The 23,071-nt window shown below is 41.8% G+C and overlaps 1 protein-coding gene across 2 annotated transcripts in view; it reads left to right on the plus strand.

The window, feature by feature from the left end:
* The window catches only part of SNAP25 (synaptosome associated protein 25), a 66,688-nt gene extending 43,824 nt beyond the window's left edge, over positions 1–22,864 (plus strand). The window contains exons 4-8 of one of the 2 annotated variants that reach the window (XM_062610848.1): positions 1,315–1,363; positions 9,785–9,902; positions 14,275–14,400; positions 16,470–16,614; positions 21,542–22,864. In XM_062610848.1, the coding sequence (XP_062466832.1) occupies positions 1,315–1,363; positions 9,785–9,902; positions 14,275–14,400; positions 16,470–16,614; positions 21,542–21,610 (507 nt within the window). In that variant the 3' untranslated portion in view covers positions 21,611–22,864. Of the gene's footprint in view, positions 1–1,314; positions 1,364–9,784; positions 9,903–10,041; positions 10,160–14,274; positions 14,401–16,469; positions 16,615–21,541 lie in introns of both variants that reach the window. The other variant, XM_062610841.1, reaches the window with a different exon arrangement.
* Positions 22,865–23,071: the final 207 nt, after the last annotated feature.

A 23,071-nucleotide genomic window follows, 5' to 3' on the forward strand; every position in this document is an offset into this window, starting at 1 on the left:
TGGCAATGAGCAGGGCTGTTGGGAAGAAGTATGGTATGAAGTCCTTAATTTGCCTCAAGAAAGGGGAGGATGGTCTAGAAAGCAAAAGGGACAGTCAGGACTCCAGGTTTCTGTTCCTCTCGTTCCTATGCAACTGTGGGTATCTCCACAGCAAAATCAGCACCAGCAACTTTATCTGCTTCACAGGGCTATGGATGGCTTTATGTTCATGGAAGCAGCTAAATTACTGCTGCACATGCCCAGGTGACTCCGCTGGCAAACTGTCAGGCTGCAGAGGACTTACTTCATCTGCTATTGACATGCAACAGTCAGATCATCCAGGCCATTAATTATTCACAGATGTTATCACTGCTCCAAGCAGAATGGAGCGAGTTTTCCCTTTGTAATTAAAAAGGAGCTAATCTTATCTGCGATAGCTTTGTATCATGGCACCCAGAAACCCGAGACTCCTGATTACATCCCGGAGCGAGGATAACAAAGGCAGAAATTGTACTTGTGAAAGGTGCCCTGCTGCTGGCTTCAGCAGGTGGGAGCTCTGAACTGCTTGGCTCTGCTCAAACCCTGTATCCATCAAAGGCGATGGTAAGACTCCCACCACCTGTGGGAGCAAGGGTAGATTCAGCATGCAGGTGTTCCAAAAACCCTACCCTCAAGCTCAATCCATTGATGAAATCCATTGATGCTAAAGGTGTTTGTTGGCTGAATTAAAACTTGGCTTAAACCCATATCTATTAGATCTCCAAGCCAAAAATTATGGCTTAATCCTATTAAATATTAGCCTGCTTTAAAAGGGATTTCCTAAGCAGGTAAGCTTTCTGACTTCTGTGTTGCAAGGACCATGTACAAAGCACTATGCCTACTTCTCAAGAATGTTTTTATCGTATCTGTTTTCCTTGGGAGTTTCTCCCTTGGGATGAACAGACACCTGCAATGCCAACAAACCCTTCTTCCATTTTCCTGCTTCAGAAAACTTGGAGATGAACCCTCTCTTTTCAGAAATTATTCTTATGTAAAGCAATTATTTTAATCTCAAGCTCCAGGACTTTGTGTTTTCTGCAGTAGCTCATTTTCCCAGTGAATCCTGAAGGATTGATGATACAGTTGACAGTACCCAGTTCCTTACAGTATCCAGGCACATAAGGTCTTAGGACTGTGCCACCAGCCCCTTATGACCTTGTCATTCCTTTTACTGTTTTTCTTTTGTCTTCCTATGTCCCGTACCTAGGGCTGAGTTCCCTCACTGATCTCTCTTTCTCTCTCTCTCTTTCTTCTCTCCTTCTCTCTCCTTACCTTGCTACCACTATTGGGATGTAGAGTAAAGATGCTGGTATCAGGACTTTGGTTATGTTGGATGAGCAAGGAGGTAAGTTCAGATTGCTTCAGTAAGGAAGTATAACCATTCTCAAAGTACTGTACTAACTGTGTGCAATCCTGAAAACGAGGGCCATAAAATACGTGTGGTTGTGCGTGAGAACCCCAAAACCTCTTTGCCTTTAGCTTTGCTGACTGAGGAACTTACAGTAACTGCATAACAGCCTGTACTTCTTTTGATCTGCTTCCCATTAATGTCAAAGAGGGCTGCAGGCTGAACTCATCCAAACCATCATTTATTTTCAGCAAGCTTTGGGTCAAGATCCAGCTACACGATGAGAAGAGTTGCTTCCATAAGTGTAAAATCCAACATTATTTACGCAGGTGCTTCATAATTTTCTCACTTGTTTTAGCCGCAAGTGAAAGGCGTGCAATAAATGCATCCAAAGAGAAGGTAAAGCAGCTTAGTTTGTGTGAATTTCAGCTGCTTGTTGTATAGAAATGTCAGTGAGGATAACAGGAATTTCACATTAAAAGCTGTAACACGATCAGCTCATTACAATTGACCATAAAGGAGCTTTCAAGCTTAGATGAGTCCCTGTCTGCGGATGACAGTGACAAAGCCAGAGCCAGATACATTCAATACATTCCAGGAAATTACATTTTTGCCCTTCATAATACTATAGAGAAGTAGGTAGCTCCCTCCCCCAACCAAAGTAAGTCTTCATTTGCTGCAGACCCACAGCACCAGCAAAACAGTGTCTCAAAGAGAAGTTCAACCACCAGAGTATAAATTTCTGCTACTCTACATCAAACCAGCCCCCCCAAGTCCTTATTATTATTTCCTATGTGGCATGATACAAAACTGTATTAGAAAATGCTTCCTACAGAGGTAACGCTGGATCACTCACCAAGCCCAGACAATGATTATAAGCACTGTTAGGAAATGGACCGCAGAACCTGATAGGACCTTTGCATCTGTAATGTCCCTGCCTCTCTGGCACCAAAATGAATTAAAAGTAATAACAGGACCAAACCAGAAAGTATTTCCTCCGCTTTCCTTTTTTATGTACATCTCATTGCCCCCCCCCCCCCCCCCTTCAGGGAAAGGAATTTAACCCAACCAAATTTTGTCACACCAATTTGTCTTGACAAGAGAAATATTACAGAGACTATTTGGTTGTCTTCAAAAGAATTCCTGAATAACGGCAGTAAAAGAACTATCGCTGAAAGCAGAGAACCAGAAATTGCTTGTGTTGAAACAGATATGGCACCTGTCTAAATAATGTGTTTTGTTGCAGGAGAGAATTATACAGTTGAAATAAATCACGAATATTGTCAAAGAAAGTCTGTAAATACCCAGGAGTGTGTTGCAATGTAATGCACAGGAGGATCAGCAAAAACTTTTGTGGTTCCTGTAACTCCCTTTGCATTTAGTTTTGGGAAAGTGTGTTTCTGTTCTTTAACTGCTCTTTTTTTCTACAGATTGCTGGGGGGGGGGGTATTTTGATTTTAACCCTGAATTTTGTCTTCTACTTTGGAGCTCTACTATTACTAAAACTCTCCATGCAGAAGTTGTCCAACCAGCTCTCTAGTCATGCTAGAAAGGATGGTCTGTGTGAGCCAAGGTGCTGAGACTGGACCCATAGACCTTTTTGGGGTCCAGGGAACTCAGTATTAAACACTTATTGACAGTGAAACCTGAAATGTATATTATATGGCCAGAGATGCAGTTAATCGATATTTACAGGAAAGAATCAGACAATACAAAAGCCTCTTTAAATTGGTTATGGTCATGCCTTAAGTGGTTCAGTAAATTTAGCTTGTGACTCTACCCTATGGGTTTCTCATGGAAAACAGGCTAACAATGCTACAAACCCCGGGTATGTTGTAACCGCTGTCTTACGGTAAATGTTTAATGAGTTTTGTTCATTTTAGCCATATGTAGCTGTAATAATTCCTGATTTTTATAGTGATAAAAGACTGACATTATTGGGCAAAACACGCTAATGATGACTTTGAGCCCTCTGTAATTAGCGCAGCGTGTGCAACCCGCGGATGTCTCAGCAGATTATCAGATTAAGGAAATAATTTGCTAACACTGCCATGTGATCTCTTTTCAGCTGACTGCACAAGTCACTTAAGATTATTAGGTGTTAAATACACAAAAAAACATGACATTGATCTTTCCAGTGGGCGGCAAGCAGAATATCTAATCTCTGCAGTTGCTCGAAGCTCTATTTCTAGGTTTCCTTACAAAATTGCTTGCTTTGAAGTTAAATAGACTTTAAAAGGAAAACTACTTCGAGCCAATCTCAATCTAAATGACACAAAGCAGAGCCCATTTTCTGTCATCAATAAGCAGAAGTCTTTGGGATCGTAAAAATAATTTTACAATAGTAGGTATTGTAAAATTAATTGCAAAATTATTGTAAAATAGTAGGTATTGACAGGAGCAGTCTGGCTTGCTCCTGTTGTGCACAGCCAGCAGTTGTGACTGGTCTGTTGTGACCCTACAGAGATATGGAGCTTCACAAGGGCTTTCATTACTCCTGTTTCACAGAGAATGAGACTGCCATGAAAACTAGAAACCACCCCCAATACCCTTTGATGTCATTGGGAATCTGAGTAGGCTCTTGGAATAGTCCCTCTGCAATACCAAGAACAACCATTTTTTGAGCCAGGTATTGTCACCCAAGCCAGCTGAATGCAGTTCTTCCTCTTGGCAGCCCACAGGAAGGAGCTAAGAGGTTAGAGCCTCCCTGTTGAGATTTTCTCCATCAGTGAGGAAGTCTTTCCCAAGCCCTATGTGCATCCATAATGCTGATATTTTTGTAAATCTGGCCTTGATTCAAGCTCCTCTAAGTAATTATTTAAATATAAACATGTCCATAACGCCTTAAACTAAAATATTTATATTTTACACTTAAAATGTCATGCTGCGAAGGGTTATTGAGCAGTGGCAGTTGCTCTGCTTCATTAAATATGTTCTTGAAACAAGCTAACTTAGAAAAAAGTTAATATTTGGATGCATGTTGGTAAAAGCAGACTGTTAAAATGAAACTATTGGCACAAAATGGGGATATAAAGATAAACCTGAATTGCTGACATAGGAGAGGTCCCAGAGTGGGAGCTCTCTTCCTCCAAAGGAAAATCCCATCACCTGAGAGCATCAGCAGGAAGAGAGATTTGGACCTTCAAGGACACAATGTCCTCATTCAGGTTATTACAAAAGAATTTCGTCCTTGTATACCAAACAGGACAGAGGGGAGAAGCTTTTCCAATAACAACAGTAGCAGCATAGTCGCTTTTCATGCAAGGCAAGACAGAGGAATAACAACAACTTCGATAAGCCAAAAAGAAAACGTCAATGCAATTGAAACTTTCCCCCTTCACTGCAGCAAGTGCACAACCAGCAATGCCAACGGACATGGGGAACAGCTTGATCTACCCAGCAGATCTGTACTCCAGATAAAGTGGAAGTATAGGGATAAAACTGGAATAACTGGGCAATCCCACGATCAAAGGTGTTGGCACCATTGATGGTGCCGGTGCTGGCTGACCTCTACTGTTCTTGCTGGAGTTACTGGTTTTACAGTTTTGTTAAGAGTTTGGCTGGCCTGTTTCTGCAGCACTGGAGAAACCACTGCAGTACATACAAACATAATTACAATTGCTTTCCACCAGAGAGCAAAATCATGGCCCCTTGCACAGGCCCCTTCCCCACTTTACCTCCTATTCAACAGCCACCATGAAAAGGGAGATACCAAGAGCAGAGTTGCCAGAGGCGCTCCAGCAACACCTATGAGCTGAGCTGATCACAGAGAGAAATGGTTTGCTAATTAGTGACAAAAAAAGGTAACTATCAACTCTCCCAGATTCTGCAGGGAAAATGGTGTTAATTCTGTTGCAATTGTAGCGCAGAACAAAAGACAAACGAACCCTCCACAAAAGCAGGTTGTGCCTCATCTACTGTTATTTTTAGTGCAGCTACACGTGGGCTCACACTGTAGCATTCCCTGCCAGCTTTCTCCCATTCTACCTGGGCTCAGCAGTGCCTTTCAGAGTGGAGCTAGGTCGAGACTCAGGATTTCTTTAGAGGCTGTCCTAGAAATGTACTGCTCTCTGATATGATTCTCCTTTATGGAAAACGGGATCACCGAGTACCATTGGAAAGAGTAAATCTGTTTAATCTCTTTCACATTCAGCCCTCTTGTATGCAATTATGATTACAGCATGTTCTTAGATGTCCTTTAATTATTTTTTCTTTTCCAATGAAAATTGTCATTGGTGGAAACTGCTTCATTGCACAATACTCCAAGCAAAGGAGCAAGCTCCCTTTTCCATAGGCATTTAACTGACATTCAAACACAGGCCCCAGATCCTGGACACTATTCAAGGACCATTTGTTATAAATTACAGATGGGAATGCAAAGGTGGAGCAACATCACATTTGCCCTGTCCTGGCCCTGCATCCAATGCTGTGTAAGATGCTTTTGCAGCTGTGTTTGCTCAAGAGGCCATAGAGGCAGCTGAGGGATGCCCTTGCTACAGCTTCCCTCTCTCAGCCGCTTCCCTGATCAGTCACAGAGTGAGGATTTGCCAGCCTGTTACAGAAGATCCTGGCAAAGACCTGCTGGCAAAGGGCCACAATGCTACAGTAAAACTAACAGGACTAGCTTACGGTCCCTCAGTCGCTTACGGTTTTAATACAGAAGTAATTCATAAGTATAACGATACAGATAAAACATGCTCTTGTTTGCATACTAAGATATGCTGTTAATTTGCTGTAAGGTCTGGAAGAAGATATAGAATCACAGAATCGCATAATCAACCAGGTTGGAAAAGACCTTTAAGATCATCAAGTCCAAACATTCCTCATCACTGCCAAGGCCACCACTAACCCATATGGCCACTGTGTTTGAATTAACGTAACATTGTCAGACGTAAAAGGGTATGAGTATGCAAAAAGAGCTAATAAATAGCAGAGCTTCTAGAAAAAAGGAAATCCCAATGAAACATACTTCTGATGTGTATTCTTCAAGACAACACCAAATCTCTTACATATCATATGTGATATATAAACATATATCTAGATGTAGTATATTCAAAGAATACTGAAACAAACTATCAAAAGATGTTTAAACTCTGACCTTGAAGTGCTTCTCTAAAAGGGAGGTAAAGAACATGATTTTTTGTAGGTATGAGTTTGTATAAGAGCAGGGCAGTATATGCAGACTGCCTTCCCTAAAACCTTTAATACAGTATGCAAAGTTGGAATGGGGAAGATATCAGAAAACAGGCATTAAATTAACCTCTTGGTTGACATTTGATTTCCTACCAGCAGTGATTCATTCTAGGCAGATTTTAATATCAGTTCTAACAAAACAAATCCAGAGTGACCCCATTAAGTTAAATCCTCTATAATATTTATGCCTCAATAATCGTGGCTAGCGTCATGCATCTATTTCCTTGCCTGTGGGACCAGATCTTTGTCAGGTACAAATTGGTGTTGCTCCATGAAGCCAGCATAACTACACTGACTTACATCAGTTAACAGGCCAGCCCACAACACTAACAACTAGCAAATGGTTTTAGGACCAGCAGCCAGCTGTCTAGACTTCTGGGCTACAGATATGACATGGACTTTTTACACTGATGAGGTTTCCTTTAACGGAAGATAAATTAGTTGTGAATCCCTTTTCTATTCAGAAATAGCATAAGCCTCACGCACAAATCCTGAAGCAGGATGAATTAAGTCAGGTTCCTGGAGAGAGCTATAATTTAAATGGAAGTCTTTGAGTCATGTCAAATACACTCCTCAATTAGCACTTATCTATTCAGGCAGAATAGGAAATGGAAAGTAAGTTAGAAAGGCCCCTACTAGATACCTGGCTTCAGAGAATGTGCATCTGAGCAAGAGAATATGCTTAGACTGAAAGCCACCAGCGCTGCCAGATCTAGGGCTGATGCCTTGCAGTCTTACCTGGTGTTTTCTACTGTCCAGCCAAGGTTAGGGAAATACTAGCAACAAAATCAGTGGAGGAAAAGTCAGAACCTCTCGACTCTCCCAGTGTCAAAAGATACACTGGGAAATAGCCTTCTTTTAACTGAGAGCCGTGGAACCAGCCAGGCTCGGCAAACACATCTCTCACAAGCAGGAGGTGGGAAATCTGCGATAGAAATCTAGCAATTCCCATCACACTGCATGAACCAGCATAAAAACCAGCTGATCCTCCCCCAGCTGCTTCCCAGAGCAAGAGCAAGTGATGCCCGACTATGCTGGACTCTGCGTTAGTGAGGAGCAGGAGCACTTAGAGGAGTATCACCTTCTACCACCTACTCACATTTCTGATGAGATTGACAATCTATGGCGACAACCACGAGCCAAAGCCTCTGCTAAAGTCCCCCAACCAAAATGTAAAATAACAGTGTGCATGAAAATAACCCAACCTTGTCTTTCTGGTTCTTGGCTCAGCACTTTACCTGCCAGAATTTGTGCACTCTGTCTCTCAGGTTTCCTTATTAGTTTCCCAATCCTTTGCTCAAATTATATGTGCCCGTTTTAGAGGTCAGCGGCAGGTAACTCTGATCCCTTAAATGTATCCTTGGATTTGGGATGGATAATTCCTACAGTATCAGGAGACGGGCACATCCAGCTGAGGAGAATGAGAACTTAGAGCTGAAAAGCAGATGGAGTTTGCAACAGTGATATGGCCCCTCTCCTTCTCAAAGCCCAGCCTCATGCAAGAATGAAACAAAGAGCACAAGTTCAATATTTGAATTATTTCAGCTTGAATAATTTAGGCCAGGATTTTCAAGGCCCTCTTGGGGTGAGGTGCCTGTTTCCCATTAAAATTAATTAAATAAAATTAATTTTAATGGGAATTGGGTATCCAAATCCCTCAGAAAGCTTTGAAAATCTAAACTTCAATTGTTATTAGAAATCCAAGTACGAAATTAGGCCTAGTCATGTTCCCAGAGAAGTCAAGAGGAGCTATATATTGACGTCAATACGCACATGATTTTCTTCTAAAATGCCTGTTTTTTTTTCTTCTGGATAGAACTCAGTTAACATCAGGGATGACATTACATTTCTCCTACAACCAGAGCACTCCCAGATCCTTTTCTCTCCAGTCTAATTCTGTGTTTATAGTTTTTTCAATAGAGGGACTAGGGATGTATTTGTGTTTTACTGGGATTGATTTACTTCGTCTCCTCAGGTACAATTACAATTTTTAAAGGATTGAAATGCCACTCTAAGTAATTTTCTCATCCCGGGCAATACTTGCTTGGGTTTATCTTTCATGAAACAAATGGTGAGGCTTTTCACCTGTATAAAATGCTGTCACTACTGAATAAGACCCCTGATCCCATAGGATCCACATCTGTTTACATCAGCAGTGGATCCATTCCTACAGTTTTACATTGTGGCATTCTGTTCCTCCAGGGCATTTTTCCGAGCTTTACTACTGAAGAAATTAAGTCATGAAATTATTCTGAGCTACCAAGTCACTAAGAAAACTCTACATCTTCATTAGCCTTAGGTGGAAACAAGCCGGATTCTGTTTGATGCCAGTGGAGAAACAGTGTCTATATATGGCTGGTTACTGGGATTGGTGCTTTGTAATTTGCCCTAGAGCAAAGCTGAAGTGACCCCACTGAAAATACAAGTCTTCATCCAATGCTTGTTTTCATAAGATCCCTTGGGCACAAAGACAACCAATGTCATAGCCAATGGTTTTCTGTCAGTGAGCATCAGGCTCCTGGTGTGGTTGCAATTGCTCTGTGTTCACTGAGGTTACTCCTGATTTGCTATATCCATACTAGAAAGGAAACCAGCCCTGAGGCCATACTTGAATTAGAGATTAAGATCCAATGCCAATCAAAGTGGCAGGTCTCAGTTTCCTTAGACTCTGGAAAAAGGAGTACTTGGGTACAGCTCTTAACAGTTTTGCTCCATCTCTGCTGCCATATTACCAGCTTTCTCGCTCACGAACCAAAGCAGTTATGCTACCCAAAATCACCTAATTCCAAGGCATTTGTAAGTGTAAGTAACCAAAGTATTTTCCATGGAAGGACACCTTTTCTCTTGTATTAACATACATTAATGCAAAGTAATAACACTATCTTTCTTTCTCTTGGATGTCACTGGTGTCTTAGTAAGTGGATGTATTGTATTGTGTTTCTGGACCTTGAACTTTATAACCCTTCCTTTCAACATCATTACATCTCGTTTAAATGAATATATTTCAAATTCCTCCTTTGTTTTACTCCTCCCATATTAGTAAAACCCATCTTCAGCATCCAGTGCGGCATACATCCTATCAACAATGCATCAGCCCAGATTAATGCATTGTAATGTCATGATTAATTCAGTTCTACATGGTCATTTTTCATGTTCTGTTGAAGACAAAAGCAAGCAAACAAAAATACTATTCATTCCACACTGTCATCCCTTTGTCCTGACCAGAACAACTCGATCGTGTTGAAGAAGGCATGAACCATATCAACCAAGACATGAAGGAGGCCGAGAAAAATTTAAAAGATTTAGGGAAATGCTGTGGCCTTTTCATATGTCCTTGTAACAAGTAGGTACTGGGTACCGGCTCTGCTATGTGGTGTCCAGTTTTTTTGTCACAGTGAATGTCTGAAGTTTTTTGTCTTTTTTTTCTTTGTCCTTTTCCATCTGCTTCATTCTGTGGGGATAAAATACTTGTGTTTAATCAGAACAACTGGAACGCATCGAAGAGGGAATGGACCAAATCAATAAGGACATGAAAGAAGCAGAAAAGAATTTGACGGACCTAGGAAAATTCTGTGGTCTTTGTGTCTGTCCATGTAACAAGTAGGTGCTGCCTGCCTCATCTCTTTGAGCACTTAAGGCTGATTCCAAAGGCCTTGTGAAGCTCATCCTTGCTAGGCACATGGACAGGATGAGCATGTGGCATGCAGAAAGAACGATTCTGGTTCAAATGCATTCATCTCATAGCATAGACAACTGACTGGGAATTACTGTAGATGCATTAAAATCAGGCATACTGCAGTGAAAGCTTCACTGTCAACACGTTTTAATGGTAAACGTTTCAACATTTTACACAGAGTGTACTGGCTGGTTCCATCTTCCAGTGAACAAAACCACTGGGGCTACCTTATTCCTGGAGACCCTAAATTTTGAAACATATTTTGACAAACAAGTTTAACAAATGAAATAAAGCAGCTGAAAAAAATGCAGAAGAGGCCATAATAAGCATTGCTTCAAATTATGGATGAAAATCATACCTTTCTCCATTGTTCAACAGACACAGTCCCCAATGAGATCTTGAAATAAACATGTTTCCCAATTGGAACCCAATTTGAAGTGGTTTTCATCCTGCCATAGGAAACAAATTTGAGGAAACCTGAACATGCCAAATTTCTCCTGTTTGGGTAGCACGTACACTGAGCAGAAATGTTGAAATGCATCGAATTTGCTTGCATGCCATCACACTTGAACGAAACCGTCCTCCAAGTAATGCAAAGCTTGTTATCAATGCCAAATGAAAACGTGATGTGCGGTTATGCGGGTGTAGGAAACTGGGGACAAAGAAGTCCTTGAGGAATGGCCAATCCAGCATGTAGTGAGTAGGCATGCAACCAGGTTACAGTGAAAACATTCATAAAGGGTTGTCCAGAGTCTGTACAGGAAACAAAGTACAGTGAAGTGGTTGTGTAGTATTATACTCCCATTCTACGTGGCACAGGTTATCTTGTTCACAGCCAGGGCCTCATCTTGACATGATTACCAAGACCAAAGGAAAAACAGCTGTCACGGAGTTTGGTGGGTATTTTGCCAGCCATCAGAAGGGTAGGACTGGGTTTCTGCCTTATCAGTCATCATTTATTTATCTTGAAGTTAATTCCCTTGGGACACAATGCAGATACTGCCTCAGCTTGAAAATAAAACAATTCTGCTCCTGTGTACCAAGCCACAAATATTTGGCTGGGGTAAACATTTTGCCCAGAATACGTGTGCTATTGACATGGTGTGCGCAATAGGAGACAGGCAAGGAGGAATGGAAAGAGCTACACACACACACAGCCTTTGTCAGTGGGACTACCAGCTCTGATCTAGGCTTTAGCCCTGCTGTTCCGCACCAGAAGACTCAGTGCAGAAGAGCTGCAGGCACAAGAGTATGCAGCAGAAACTTTACATCTCTCACCCTGTAAAAGCTGTTGCAACTTAAAGAGGAACATTGTCCTAGATTGCTCCTCCTGGAGAAACCTGGCATAACGCCTACATCAAAAGTTCACACTTGAAGTACAAAAAAATTCCAATGTATTTTGCAGGAATCATTTTTTTTAGAGCAGCTTTAATATTCTGTACTGTAGGAAAGGCCGCTCAGAACTGACAGCCAGAGCTGTAGCATGGATGGGGTTAGAACCCCAGACATGGCCTTAAAACATTTATCACTTCACTATAACTGCAGTATCATGAAATCAATAGATGAAAGAACAGGAGGATACTGCGCGTGGAGGATGTTCATTTCTAAAGCCGTCTCCTCCCTCCTTTAGGGCAGTTTTCTGACCTTTGCAGCCAGATTTCATAAACTAGCATTGTTAGTGAGTTCAGGAACAAGAGTATAGATGAACAATACTTTTAAAGACTGTTCTTTGAATCTCTATGCCAGGACTAAAGTGGTACAAACAAGGTGGTATTCTGGGAAGTGGAGTGTAGGAGGGAGAGAAATCTTACAGTTCTGGGTATCAGTATCACCATGATCCTCTAATGCTCTTCTAGCTGGTGGTAGATTAATGGCATGTGTTTTAAAAATACTAAGCATTTCACACATAACTATACTTAGATCCACCACTCTGTGAGCCTTACCAAAATGTAAGGCTTGATCCTACATTCTTAGGAGACCCAAAATGCCCATGACATGAAACTTTGACCAGACTGCATTGAAGAGGACGACTGTTACCGACCATGAGCAGACCCAGGCTCCACCTGTTTAATGGGAAGTCCACAAGAAAACAGAGATTAAGTTCTGGGTGTGTAAAATCATTCCCCTCAAACACACATCTGTCTCACTCTCTAAGTTGCACAGGTCTAAAGAACAAACAAAACCCTGCAAATGTATGTGCAGCAGGAGAATAACTTTCACTCATTTTTAGGAACACCAAATCTGATGCATACTTTCACAGAACTAAAACCGAATAAGCCAACCATCATCTTTTTAAGTCTTCATGGACTTTAATAGGAAATAAGCAACAAAACAGCTGAATAGGAAAGATCCTCTTTTCATCTACATTTTAATACTATATTGGGGCATGCAACACATCTTGATGCTCAATAACAGCTGAGCTGCTTCAGGGGACATGGAGAGAACGCAACACCAGAGATGGGTTTGTTGTGTCCTTTCCCAGATTCTCCAGAAGCACGTTCAGTTTCTACCCCAAAATCCAAGCCACAGGGCTGTTTATGTGACTGATGGGAGCTGGCCAAAGAACAGGGACACCATGGAGATATACAGTTCCCAACAGCTTTGCTGGAAACTGCTTTATTTCCATTCTAAAATCAAGAACTTAAACCTACAGACCCCAAAACCTCACACTCCTGTCAAAGTGTTCAGTCTCATCTGATGACCCCAGTGACAGCAATCGTAGAAGCGACTGGGCTGGAAAAGAGCTTTAAGATCATCAAGTCCAACCATTAACCCAGGACTGCCAAGTCCACCCCTAAACCGCATCACTAAGGGCCTCAGCTATACAGTTTTTGAATGCTTACAGGGACAGTGACTCTACCACTGCCCTGGGCAGCCTGTTCCAAAGCATCCCATATATGCTGCACATGCTACTCTGCCACTAAAGGTATGCCTGGATTTTAATTTTCTATCCACGGCAGCTCAGTCAAAAATGGCTCTGAAAGATAAAGTAATTGTCATAAACACAAATATAACAAGTTGATAGGCTATTTTGAAGTCCTTTGGTTTAAAGCTCCTGAAGGAAGTGACGATCCATTTTTGCCTGTGTCTTGCTTATTGTGAAGGCTGTTACTGCTGATGCATTAAGAGTATGATGAACTATTGGGGCAACTGTGCTTAGTGAGAATGCTTCACTTTCTTATTCATGCCTGTAGCTGGTGCATGAAGAAAAATGTAGAAAGATTTCCCTTTCTGATGCTAGATTGCTCGTATCTTTTATTTTCTCCTGCACTCATTTCACTTCTGCCTATTTTACTTTGTGTCTCTGTGGACAAAGGTTTGTACATCAACTGTCGATGTATGATTACTATTTTCAAGTACCGATATATTATTTGAAAAATCTAACTATCCCTATGAATTTTATGATAAAAATCACCCTAAATTGCCTTGGGAAAGGTCAGTGGCTTTAAATGCCTATTATGCCACATATATGTTAAAAAATAACAACAGAAGCCCAATCTTCTGCATGGTAAAACGTTAAATTCTAGCCAAATCCATTTCTATCTAAGAGGGTGTGTTGCTGTGATGTGATGTACACACTATACTTGGCAGTTCTGTTTTTACGTGTGTCTGCCAGTACGTTCTCTGTGTTTGATGTCAAAATGTATGTGTCACTGAAATGAAACGATGTTTTCTACTTATCTGTATTTCTTTTCTTTTTCCCTTTTTTCTTCTTTTCCCTTCTTTTTTTTCTTCCTTCTTTCTGGAAACTAAGTCAACATCCAAAAACCTGTGTGCAGTGTTGTAGACTTGATAATTGCAATTCACCCTATTGGAAACAAAAACCTCTGACCAACACAGTTGTTGTGGCAGTAAAGTAAAAAGAAACAAAATCCAAACCCCTCCTTTTATTCAGGATCATGATATATCGGTATACAATCAATGACCCTCTATCTGAAAACTCATTTGCTTGATTCAGCTTTTAGCTTGGAGAAGTAAAGAGTTTTGCGTTTGTCCTTGTCCACTTGATGCTTTGTTACTCATCGTCTTTTTCGCCTAGGCTTAAATCAAGTGATGCTTACAAAAAAGCCTGGGGCAATAATCAGGATGGTGTTGTAGCCAGCCAGCCTGCACGTGTTGTAGATGAACGGGAGCAGATGGCCATCAGTGGTGGCTTTATCCGCAGGTGAGCCTTTTTATCCACTGTTTTCTCTCTCTTCTCCTGGTCACTGATATATTTAGATTTCTTCCATATGGTCCTGAGTTCTGCGGTGCTCATTAACTCCTTCAGCAGTGCTGGCTATTGCGATGGAGCCAGCATTTTCCATGGAGTGGTGGGTGCTCAGATTTAGGTTGACAGAGATTAAGACAGGCTTATTGTGTCCAGTGACTTCCCCTGGCCCTGTGGGTGCTTGTCTGAATTAGTGCAAAGGATGGTTACGTTGATGGAAACCCTGCAAGTAAGGATCTTAGCCCTGAGAACCAGAGGATGCTTGAAAACATGCCCTAAACCTTGAGATTGCCTAAATTTGGGCAATAATGGAATAGAAATAATATCTACTTACTGACTTCACAGCAGCAATGTGAGGTTGCAAACTGTCACAGCCAGTCAGCACCATCCTTTGCACTCCAGCTCCCTGGCACAAGCAATGCACTTTTCCTATGAGGCTTATTATGGGTCTCATTTATGACACTTGCCAAATACCTCAGAAATGAAGTGTCAGATAAATACTAGCTTATTGTTATTATGTCTCAAGATATGTACCACTCGTTATCCGTGCTTGCCAGAAGATGTACCAAAGCATCCAGCACCCGTTCCTTCCTTTTCTAAAGGACAAAAGCCTCAGGCTCCCTGCCAGAGCAGCAAGCCAAGCACAGAACTTGAAGCACACTTTTAACTAGAAGTACACCTCTTCCCTGCTTGTAACTACCCAGAAAACCTCATTGAAGAGGGAATGATGCCCCATTCCTCAGCTGCTGTAAAGCCATAATCATGGAGAAACATTGATGCTTTAGTGGCAACCTCTGTGCACTCAAATGAAAGCCAGTTTGAAACACACAGCTTAACTAATGGCAACCCAACTGCAAACTTCCAGCAGTCCACAGGGACGCAGCAATAAGTACATACTGATTACAGTGCTTATAGAGCATGTATTTAGATGACAATGCTATCAGCTGAATGGATAAAGGCATACCAGTAGGCAAAGCTTTGATCTCTGAAGATTAAGGACACTGGATTAATAAGTAATTATCTTTCCAAAAACTATTATCCACTTATTTTTTTGGCTGCTGTGATAAAGGGAAATCAGCGTGATGCAAACAGTGCTGTCACACAGTCTGGAGCGTGGGATGGAGTTGCCATTTAAGTTTGCTGGGTCTGCCATTCACTTTTTCCTATTGTTTCTGGGTGGCAGCCCCACCAAAACGAAGGCTGGGGCATGGTAACAGAATAGCAGCGAAGGAAGTTATGCTTCACTATAGCTGCTCTGCAAATAGCCTGCAGAGTGCTTTTGGCACTTACATAAACAGAAATTGAGCAAGAGGCTTAAAGCAGTGATTCTGAGTGGCATCCATGGACCTTGCTTGTCCTAGTGTCAGTCACTTCATGCCTGACCGGTCACTGGAGAGTTGAACTGGGCCTTGGCTCAAGCACAGATTTTTTCTCCTAGAAAAAAAAAGCAACTGAGAAAGACGGTGCTAAGAATGAGAGAAAAAGGATCTTTACTGAAGCCAGTAAAACAGAGAAGCTGTTTCTGTTCTTTATCAGAAATACACTGAATTAAATAGGATGTTAGATTAGGATTTGCAAAGCTGAAGCAGCCCTTCTCCAGTATTTAGATGACCGCAAGTGTACAAGGACTGGGCAGTACCCATTAGCTATGTGCAGTTCAAGGAGGCCCTTCAAGAGCACCCTTTCATTCTTTGCTTGAGAAGAACCATCCAAATACCTGTGTGCAGAGTGGTGTAGTATGTGGTACAGGCAAGCTCCGACAGCAGCACGTCAAGGAGCAGCAGCCACAAGCAGTATAAAGGGAGCAGTGATGAACCCAGGCAATTAATCCCAACATCCAAAAAATAAGCATGTGATGTTTTTCAGGCTAACTACTTACTAATCCCTCTTCATCAAAGCTGAGCACAGCAGGATGCTCCTCAGGTGGCCAGTGAAGGAGGACACACGGGAGGCTTGGGGTGAATCAGAGCTTCCTGGGGAACCTCCTGTGTCTCTGCTTCAAATAATTGTTTCTTTGCTCCCAGGGTAACAAATGATGCCCGGGAAAACGAAATGGATGAGAACCTCGAGCAGGTCAGCGGCATCATTGGCAACTTACGTCACATGGCCCTGGACATGGGCAATGAGATCGACACACAGAACCGCCAGATTGACAGGATCATGGAGAAGGTAAGAGCCGACATTTCTCACAGGACACCAAAAGAGGCTGTGTTTGCCCTTCTGCAAGCACAGGCTGTGCATGCTGCAGTTTCTCTTCAGCTCAGAGAAGGAAAAGGGATAGAAATAGCTGTTAGAGCTGTTCTCTCTTCCCCCTCCAATTCCTTGGGCCAAAGCAGAGGTCGTTGCTGTGGACCTTCAGTAACACCCAGTGCAGGTTGGGTGGAATCCATGCTGTTGGGTTTGCCAGACAACAGCTGGCAAGGGGATCCCTTAGCATCAATCAAGGCTCTTTCTGCAACAGCTTTGGGAAGGGAAAAGTGCCCTGAGCTATCCAGAAGCATCGGGATTGGGTCTGAATGCCCTGGTACCTCCTGGCAAGTTTTAAACCTTCCTGGACTTTCTCTTCCCTCGGAAAGTCCATGAGCATAGAAGAACTGGCTGACCTGTTTGGAGGTCTAGTCCCAAAAAGAAGATGGGGAATTATTAAGCAAGGCTTTGCCATATGGAGACAGTGCAGCCAGTCTTGTCATGCTGCCTGCTTATAATCACATTGGTACAGAGATCTACCAGCTCTCTTGTGTATACCTATCCATATACATATCTATCTCAAAATCACCATCTAAAAAAGCAGAGAACACCATTCCCGTGCCAGACCTGCAATGCAGATTTCTGAAGCAGATACCAGCACCCTTCAAACCCATCTGGGAACTCATTGCCATCCTCAGATCCCAAGATCTGCAAGCCATCTGCATTCATACTGGCAGAGCTCCAGGCACAGGCACAGCCAGGCTGAAGTGACATATGAGGCTCGATCTTCATCTGGTGTAAAATCAATACACCACTGAGATTTACACAACCTGAGGATCTAACCCAAGGACTTAGATGTGCTGCTTAAGAGTTAATTCTGACCTTAAGTGGTAGAGCTTGTAGTCTTGAGCCTTCTTACACGTGCAAGCCTTCTCACACAAGCAGGATGCTCATGCCTAATTTTCATGTTAATTAACTACATCAAGCCTAGTGAAAAAGTTACGGTAAATACTGCAATGAGGAATTCACTCAATTGCTCTCTGTATTGGAATTTGATTCCAGAGAGTACTGGGTGAAGTATACATTGTCTTCAAGGTGGGAAGTTCATCTCCAACATAGAGACAGTCACATAACACAGTTATGGCTTTGCATTGGTCAAAAGTTTTGTTTTATAAAATTGCATCTGTTAGTTTGACTGCATTGGAAAAGCACAGTATTACTGTGATGCCATTCTGCAGCATTTCATATTCCTGGGCAAAATAGAAGCATGAAGGGGAAGGATTTATTGCTGTTATTCATATGAAAAGCACTAGAAAGCAGCACATCTATCTACGTTGCGAGAAGGGCCTGGAAGATTATACAGTTACATCATAACTACCTTTAAATAAGAAGTCTAGGACATAATGTTATAGTCTCAGAGCAAGTATGAGGACATGCACTATTACGTGTTACAAACTACCCTACTCATGATATAACATAGTGGTCCTGTGGGTGGACATCACAGAATGGTTTCAATTGGAAATCAGCTGCATCCTATCCATGCCTTCAGGATACTATCACAAACTACTGCAAGCCTAACAAGTCTCCCATCAATTCAAGCCTGCAGATATCTGGATTTGGAAACATTAAACAGGCTTCTTATGTACCTGAAGCACATAGGCCCAAGCCCTAGGCAGTACATGCTGAGGGTAGCTGGCTAATTGAGGGGCTGGCCTTCCACATCTATGCAGTCTTCTTACAGTTAGGCATTTCATACAGCAGTAGAAAAGCTACACTGCAAGCTAATGCGATTCATTAAATCCAGCCTCAGAGGCAGCCCTTGTCAGGCAGAGCCCTTGGCTAAGGAACAGTGACACATTTCTGAAAGATGGACTTGCAGTGTCTGCAGAGGAGCTGTCATGAAAGCAGTACAAACCCAAGGCAGTCTTAGGTAAAATGGGCCAGATTTCTCAGAGTAAGGACTGTCATGAGATACTAGAAAAGAAACACAAGATATCAGGAAAAGCTTCTATAAAAGACAGAAATAGCAGTTAGCTGGACAATACTGAAACCACAACCACATGCACATCCATTTTGCAATGAAATATGCCAGTGGAACATCATCCCTACTGGTAGCAGGCATACAGTATTGCTGCAGTTATTTTCTTTTCCTGATCATTTGAAGCACTGGGCTTTTGATCAATTATGACCATTGGAAAGACCCTGGCACACTTTGAAAAAGCTGGGGTGCATCACAAAGCTAACCTGGATGCTTCTAAAGCATTTATGTTAGACTGGATGCATGCATCCAGAGAACGGTAATCTCGTAATGCAGAGATGTAACCTGATTTATCCACAGTAATCAGGGTAGGAACGAATAAAAGACTTTATCTTTCCCTCATATCAGAGAGAAAGAGAGAAAACCTCAAATGATGATCAAATGTCCCAGACATCACCACCAGAAGACCCTGGCCCTAAAATGAGCCATAAATAGGAGGTTGGGAGGAAAGGCTTAAAGTGTTCTATCTTGACCTAGGTGGGAAGGTCTGCACAAAGACTCCTACTGACTTTGATACATCATCACATACCAGAGTTAGACTTTAGTATTCCTACTTAGGAACATTATGTTTTATAAATACTCAATGAATATTCGTGACAAACGTAACTGCTTCCAAAACCATAAACTTACGTTTTGGCAAAAGCACACAAAACCTCTACTGTGGTAGACAAGGTCAAGCTCATGGCTAAAATAACGTGGCTTATAATGAGTAGTTATGCTGATTTATGCTTGTTGAGGATCTGGCACATGCTACCGTACTAAAAATACACATCTACATAGCATTTGCCAAAACAATTATGGAGAAAAGCCCAAGATATCCAAGACTGATTTATTGCACATCAGTATAACCATTTGAAATGGACTTTTAAATATATGTGAGACAGTTGCTTCACCATTCTGCATTGCAAACTGGAGGCTTAAAATAAATCTGTATACACTGCAGAGATGTGAGAACAATCAAACAAACAGAGTTTGTTGTTTGAGTTCATGCTTTTAAAGCAGTAACAAAACTCTCACCTTTCCCAGAGGTCTGATTTAAAAACCATTGAAAACATTTGCTGTCTAGTCCCTCTGCTAGCTTGAGTTGATATGGCAACATGGGCCTGAATGGAGCTTTGCCAGTTTTTGTCAGCTAAAATAAAGTCTTTAGTTTCCAAAACTAACTCCCGCAGAACTACAGAAAACCATGGTCAAAGTGTCTTCCACTCAAAGAGAACTCCTAAAGCTCCCAAGTGGTGCCGTTTTATTAATAGCATTTTTCCTGCCCATGGTGGAGGGGTTCAAACAGATAATCTTAAGGTCCTTTCCAAACCTAACCATCTGTGATTTTGCAGTTTTATAATCATAGCAAGTCTTACTCCATGGAAAACAATGAAGTTAACAGGTCAACCTACACTGGACTAAATTCCAGTTTGATTGCTTCAAAAATATGGTAGAATCCTTGCATTTCATAGAATCATAGAATAGTTAGGGTTGGAAAGGACCTTAAGATCATCCAGTTCCAACCCCCCTGCCATGGGCAGGGACACCTCACACTAAACCATCTCACCCAAGGCTCTGTCCAACCTGGCCTTGAACACTGCCAGGGATGGAGCATTCACAACCTCCCTGGGCAACCCATTCCAGTGCCTCACCACCCTCACAGGAAAGAATTTCTTCCTTATATCCAATCTAAACTTCTGTTTAAGTTTTAACCCGTTACCCCTTGTCCTATCACTGCAGTCCCTAATGAAGAGTCCCTCCCCAGCATCCCTATAGGCCCCCTTCAGACACTGGAAGGCTGCTGTGACGTCTCCACGCAGCCTTCTCTTCTCCAAGCTGAACAGCCCCAACTTCCTCAGCCTATCTTCACACGGGAGGTGCTCCAGTCCCCTGATCATCCTCGTGGCCTCCTCTGGACTTGTTCCAACAGTTCCATGTCCTTTTTATGCTTAGGACACCAGAACTGCACACAATACTCCAGGTGAGGTCTCACAAGAGCAGAGTAGAGGGGCAGGATCACCTCCTTCAACCTGCTGGTCACGCTCCTTTTGATGCAGCCCAGTATACGGTTGCTTTCTGGGCTGTGAGTGCACACTGAAGCCGGCTCATGTTCATTTTCTCATTGACCAACACCCCCAAGCCCTTCTCCACAGGGCTGCTCTGAATCTTTTCTCTGCCCAACCTGTAGCTGTGCCTGGGATTGCTCCGACTCAGGTGTAAGACCTTGCACTTGGCATGGTTTCCTTAATTCCTATTTATGCTGTTGCCCAATGAGAGAGGCTGCTCTGTCTCACAACTACACTGCTGAACTTTGTTGAGAGAAAGGAATTATGGCATCATTTCTACCTCATCCCTGCCTTTCACATGTAGAGCAAAGGGATTCATGACTGATGACAGCACCCCCTATACCAGATGATCTAGCTTCCCTGCTCCAGCGGTTCTCTACACTGACCAAATCTTCAGTTTTGACTGCATGCCTGGTGATCTAAATTAGGACAGAACCCAGGTGCACTGAATCTTAGAAAGCACCGAAGCTTTTTACCAGTGAAGTTCACATGATCTGTCCTCATCCTGCCACCCATTACCATCAATCCCGCTAGCACTCTATCAATAGCACCAGCAACAGATCTGGGACAGCATTTACAAGAGCTCAGTGAAGCTGAATACGAACATAAAAGCTCTACTCAAAGGTTACCTGAAGTGTCACAAACCCATTAAATATGTAATTTCCTTTTGGGTCCTTAATACTACTATAAAAAACAGCTCTCTAGTATTTTCAAGCTTATTTTTCCCTGACTTAGCCAAAACCGGAGAAGTGTCTACGAAGCACCATAAATGCTCTTTTTTCTGCCCTGTATTCATCTATTTATTTCCTTTGTGTTTCCCTAGGCTGATTCCAACAAAACCAGGATTGATGAAGCCAACCAGCGTGCAACAAAGATGCTGGGCAGTGGTTAAATGCAGTGAAGTGCATTTCCTTTTAACGCTGTCCAACAAGGCAGTACCTTCATGCTTTTATCATGGTATTTATCTACTAGGTTTGCACACATGCACATATCAGCCCCATTGTAAATGTTGTCCTGTGTAGTTTGTCAGCTTTCCAAAAATGATACTTGTAATTATTTTTTTCTAGATATATTTCTTTCCAAAGGTTGTACATAGTGCTGATTTGATGGCTATAGCTCACTATGATGTTTTCTGGGATTTTTCCTTTCCTTGTTTCCGTTTCAGATTCCTTTCCTTTTCCCCCCCTCCTCATATATTTTTTTAAATGATGTTTGCTGAATGACAACACTGTTGGAATGCTAAACGTGCTGTTAACCTTTAAATATACAGTATTGTTCTTGTAAAACTGTGACATTCCACAGAGCTACTGCCGTGCTCCTGTCTTTGGGTATCATGATGTTTAAGCACTTAAAACCTGCTGTCTTCAGTTCTTCATTGCCATTATCTGTTGTTATGATTTCATGATTAGACAATGTGGAATTATATTACTATAACAAGCATTGCACTAAAAAGTGATGTGATTTATGCATTTATGCATGAGGAATAAATAGACTTTTAGACTCCTACTTAAACAAGAATTTTCCCATGGCAGTAGCACACCAACAATGACAACAAAAGCATGCTCAGTATTCGGACTCTTTTGGGAATATGTTATACCAGCAAGTTTGCAGTTGTGCCACTTTTTTCTTGTTGATATATATATAGTTATTAATCATGATCATTATTTTTTAATTATATATAAAAAAAGAGGGATTTGGCACTCACCATTTAGCCATTGCCAGCAAAATAAAAGCTTGGCTGAAAATATGTCAAAGACAAAAAGAAATAAGTGTAATATATTGGGTTTGTCTGCTGCTTTTGAAGACTATCTTTTGGAGGAAACGACTACCATATGAAATGGTGCAAAGAAATGTAATTTTTATAAGGCTCTCTCTTACTAGTCGCTATCCCCATGTGGTTTGTTATCGGTACAGTTCTCTGTTGCTTACCTAGAGCTATGCACACCAAATCGCTGAGATGTTTAGTAGCTGACAATGAAAAACTAACTAAAAAAAAAAAACCTAAATGAATGAACTCTAGATAAACTGTGAGATAAATATCATTTACAGCATGTAATATGAAATTCCTTCTGTCTCCTGTCAGTTTGTGAAGTGATTGACATTTTGTAGTTAGTTTAAAAATTATTAAAAACTATAGATCTCAGAACCCATGCTTCCTTCATCCATTTGTTGCCCTTCGTGTCAGTGACAACCAGTTATTTGCCATGTACCTGGAAAGAAGAAGTGCAAAGTCTAAAGACTCTATAAACTGGGTCTGTATTACGTGGGGAACTGACAATTTCTGTTTGCGATGCTGTATAGAAGCAACTACTCTAAAAATAGCATTTTACACTCAGTACATTCCAAGTGAATG

This window comes from Pezoporus occidentalis, unplaced genomic scaffold (genome assembly GCF_034315485.1).
Source record: "Pezoporus occidentalis ecotype Australia unplaced genomic scaffold, CSIRO_AGI_Poc_V1 ctg10, whole genome shotgun sequence".
Taxonomy (NCBI): Eukaryota; Metazoa; Chordata; class Aves; order Psittaciformes; family Psittacidae; genus Pezoporus; species Pezoporus occidentalis.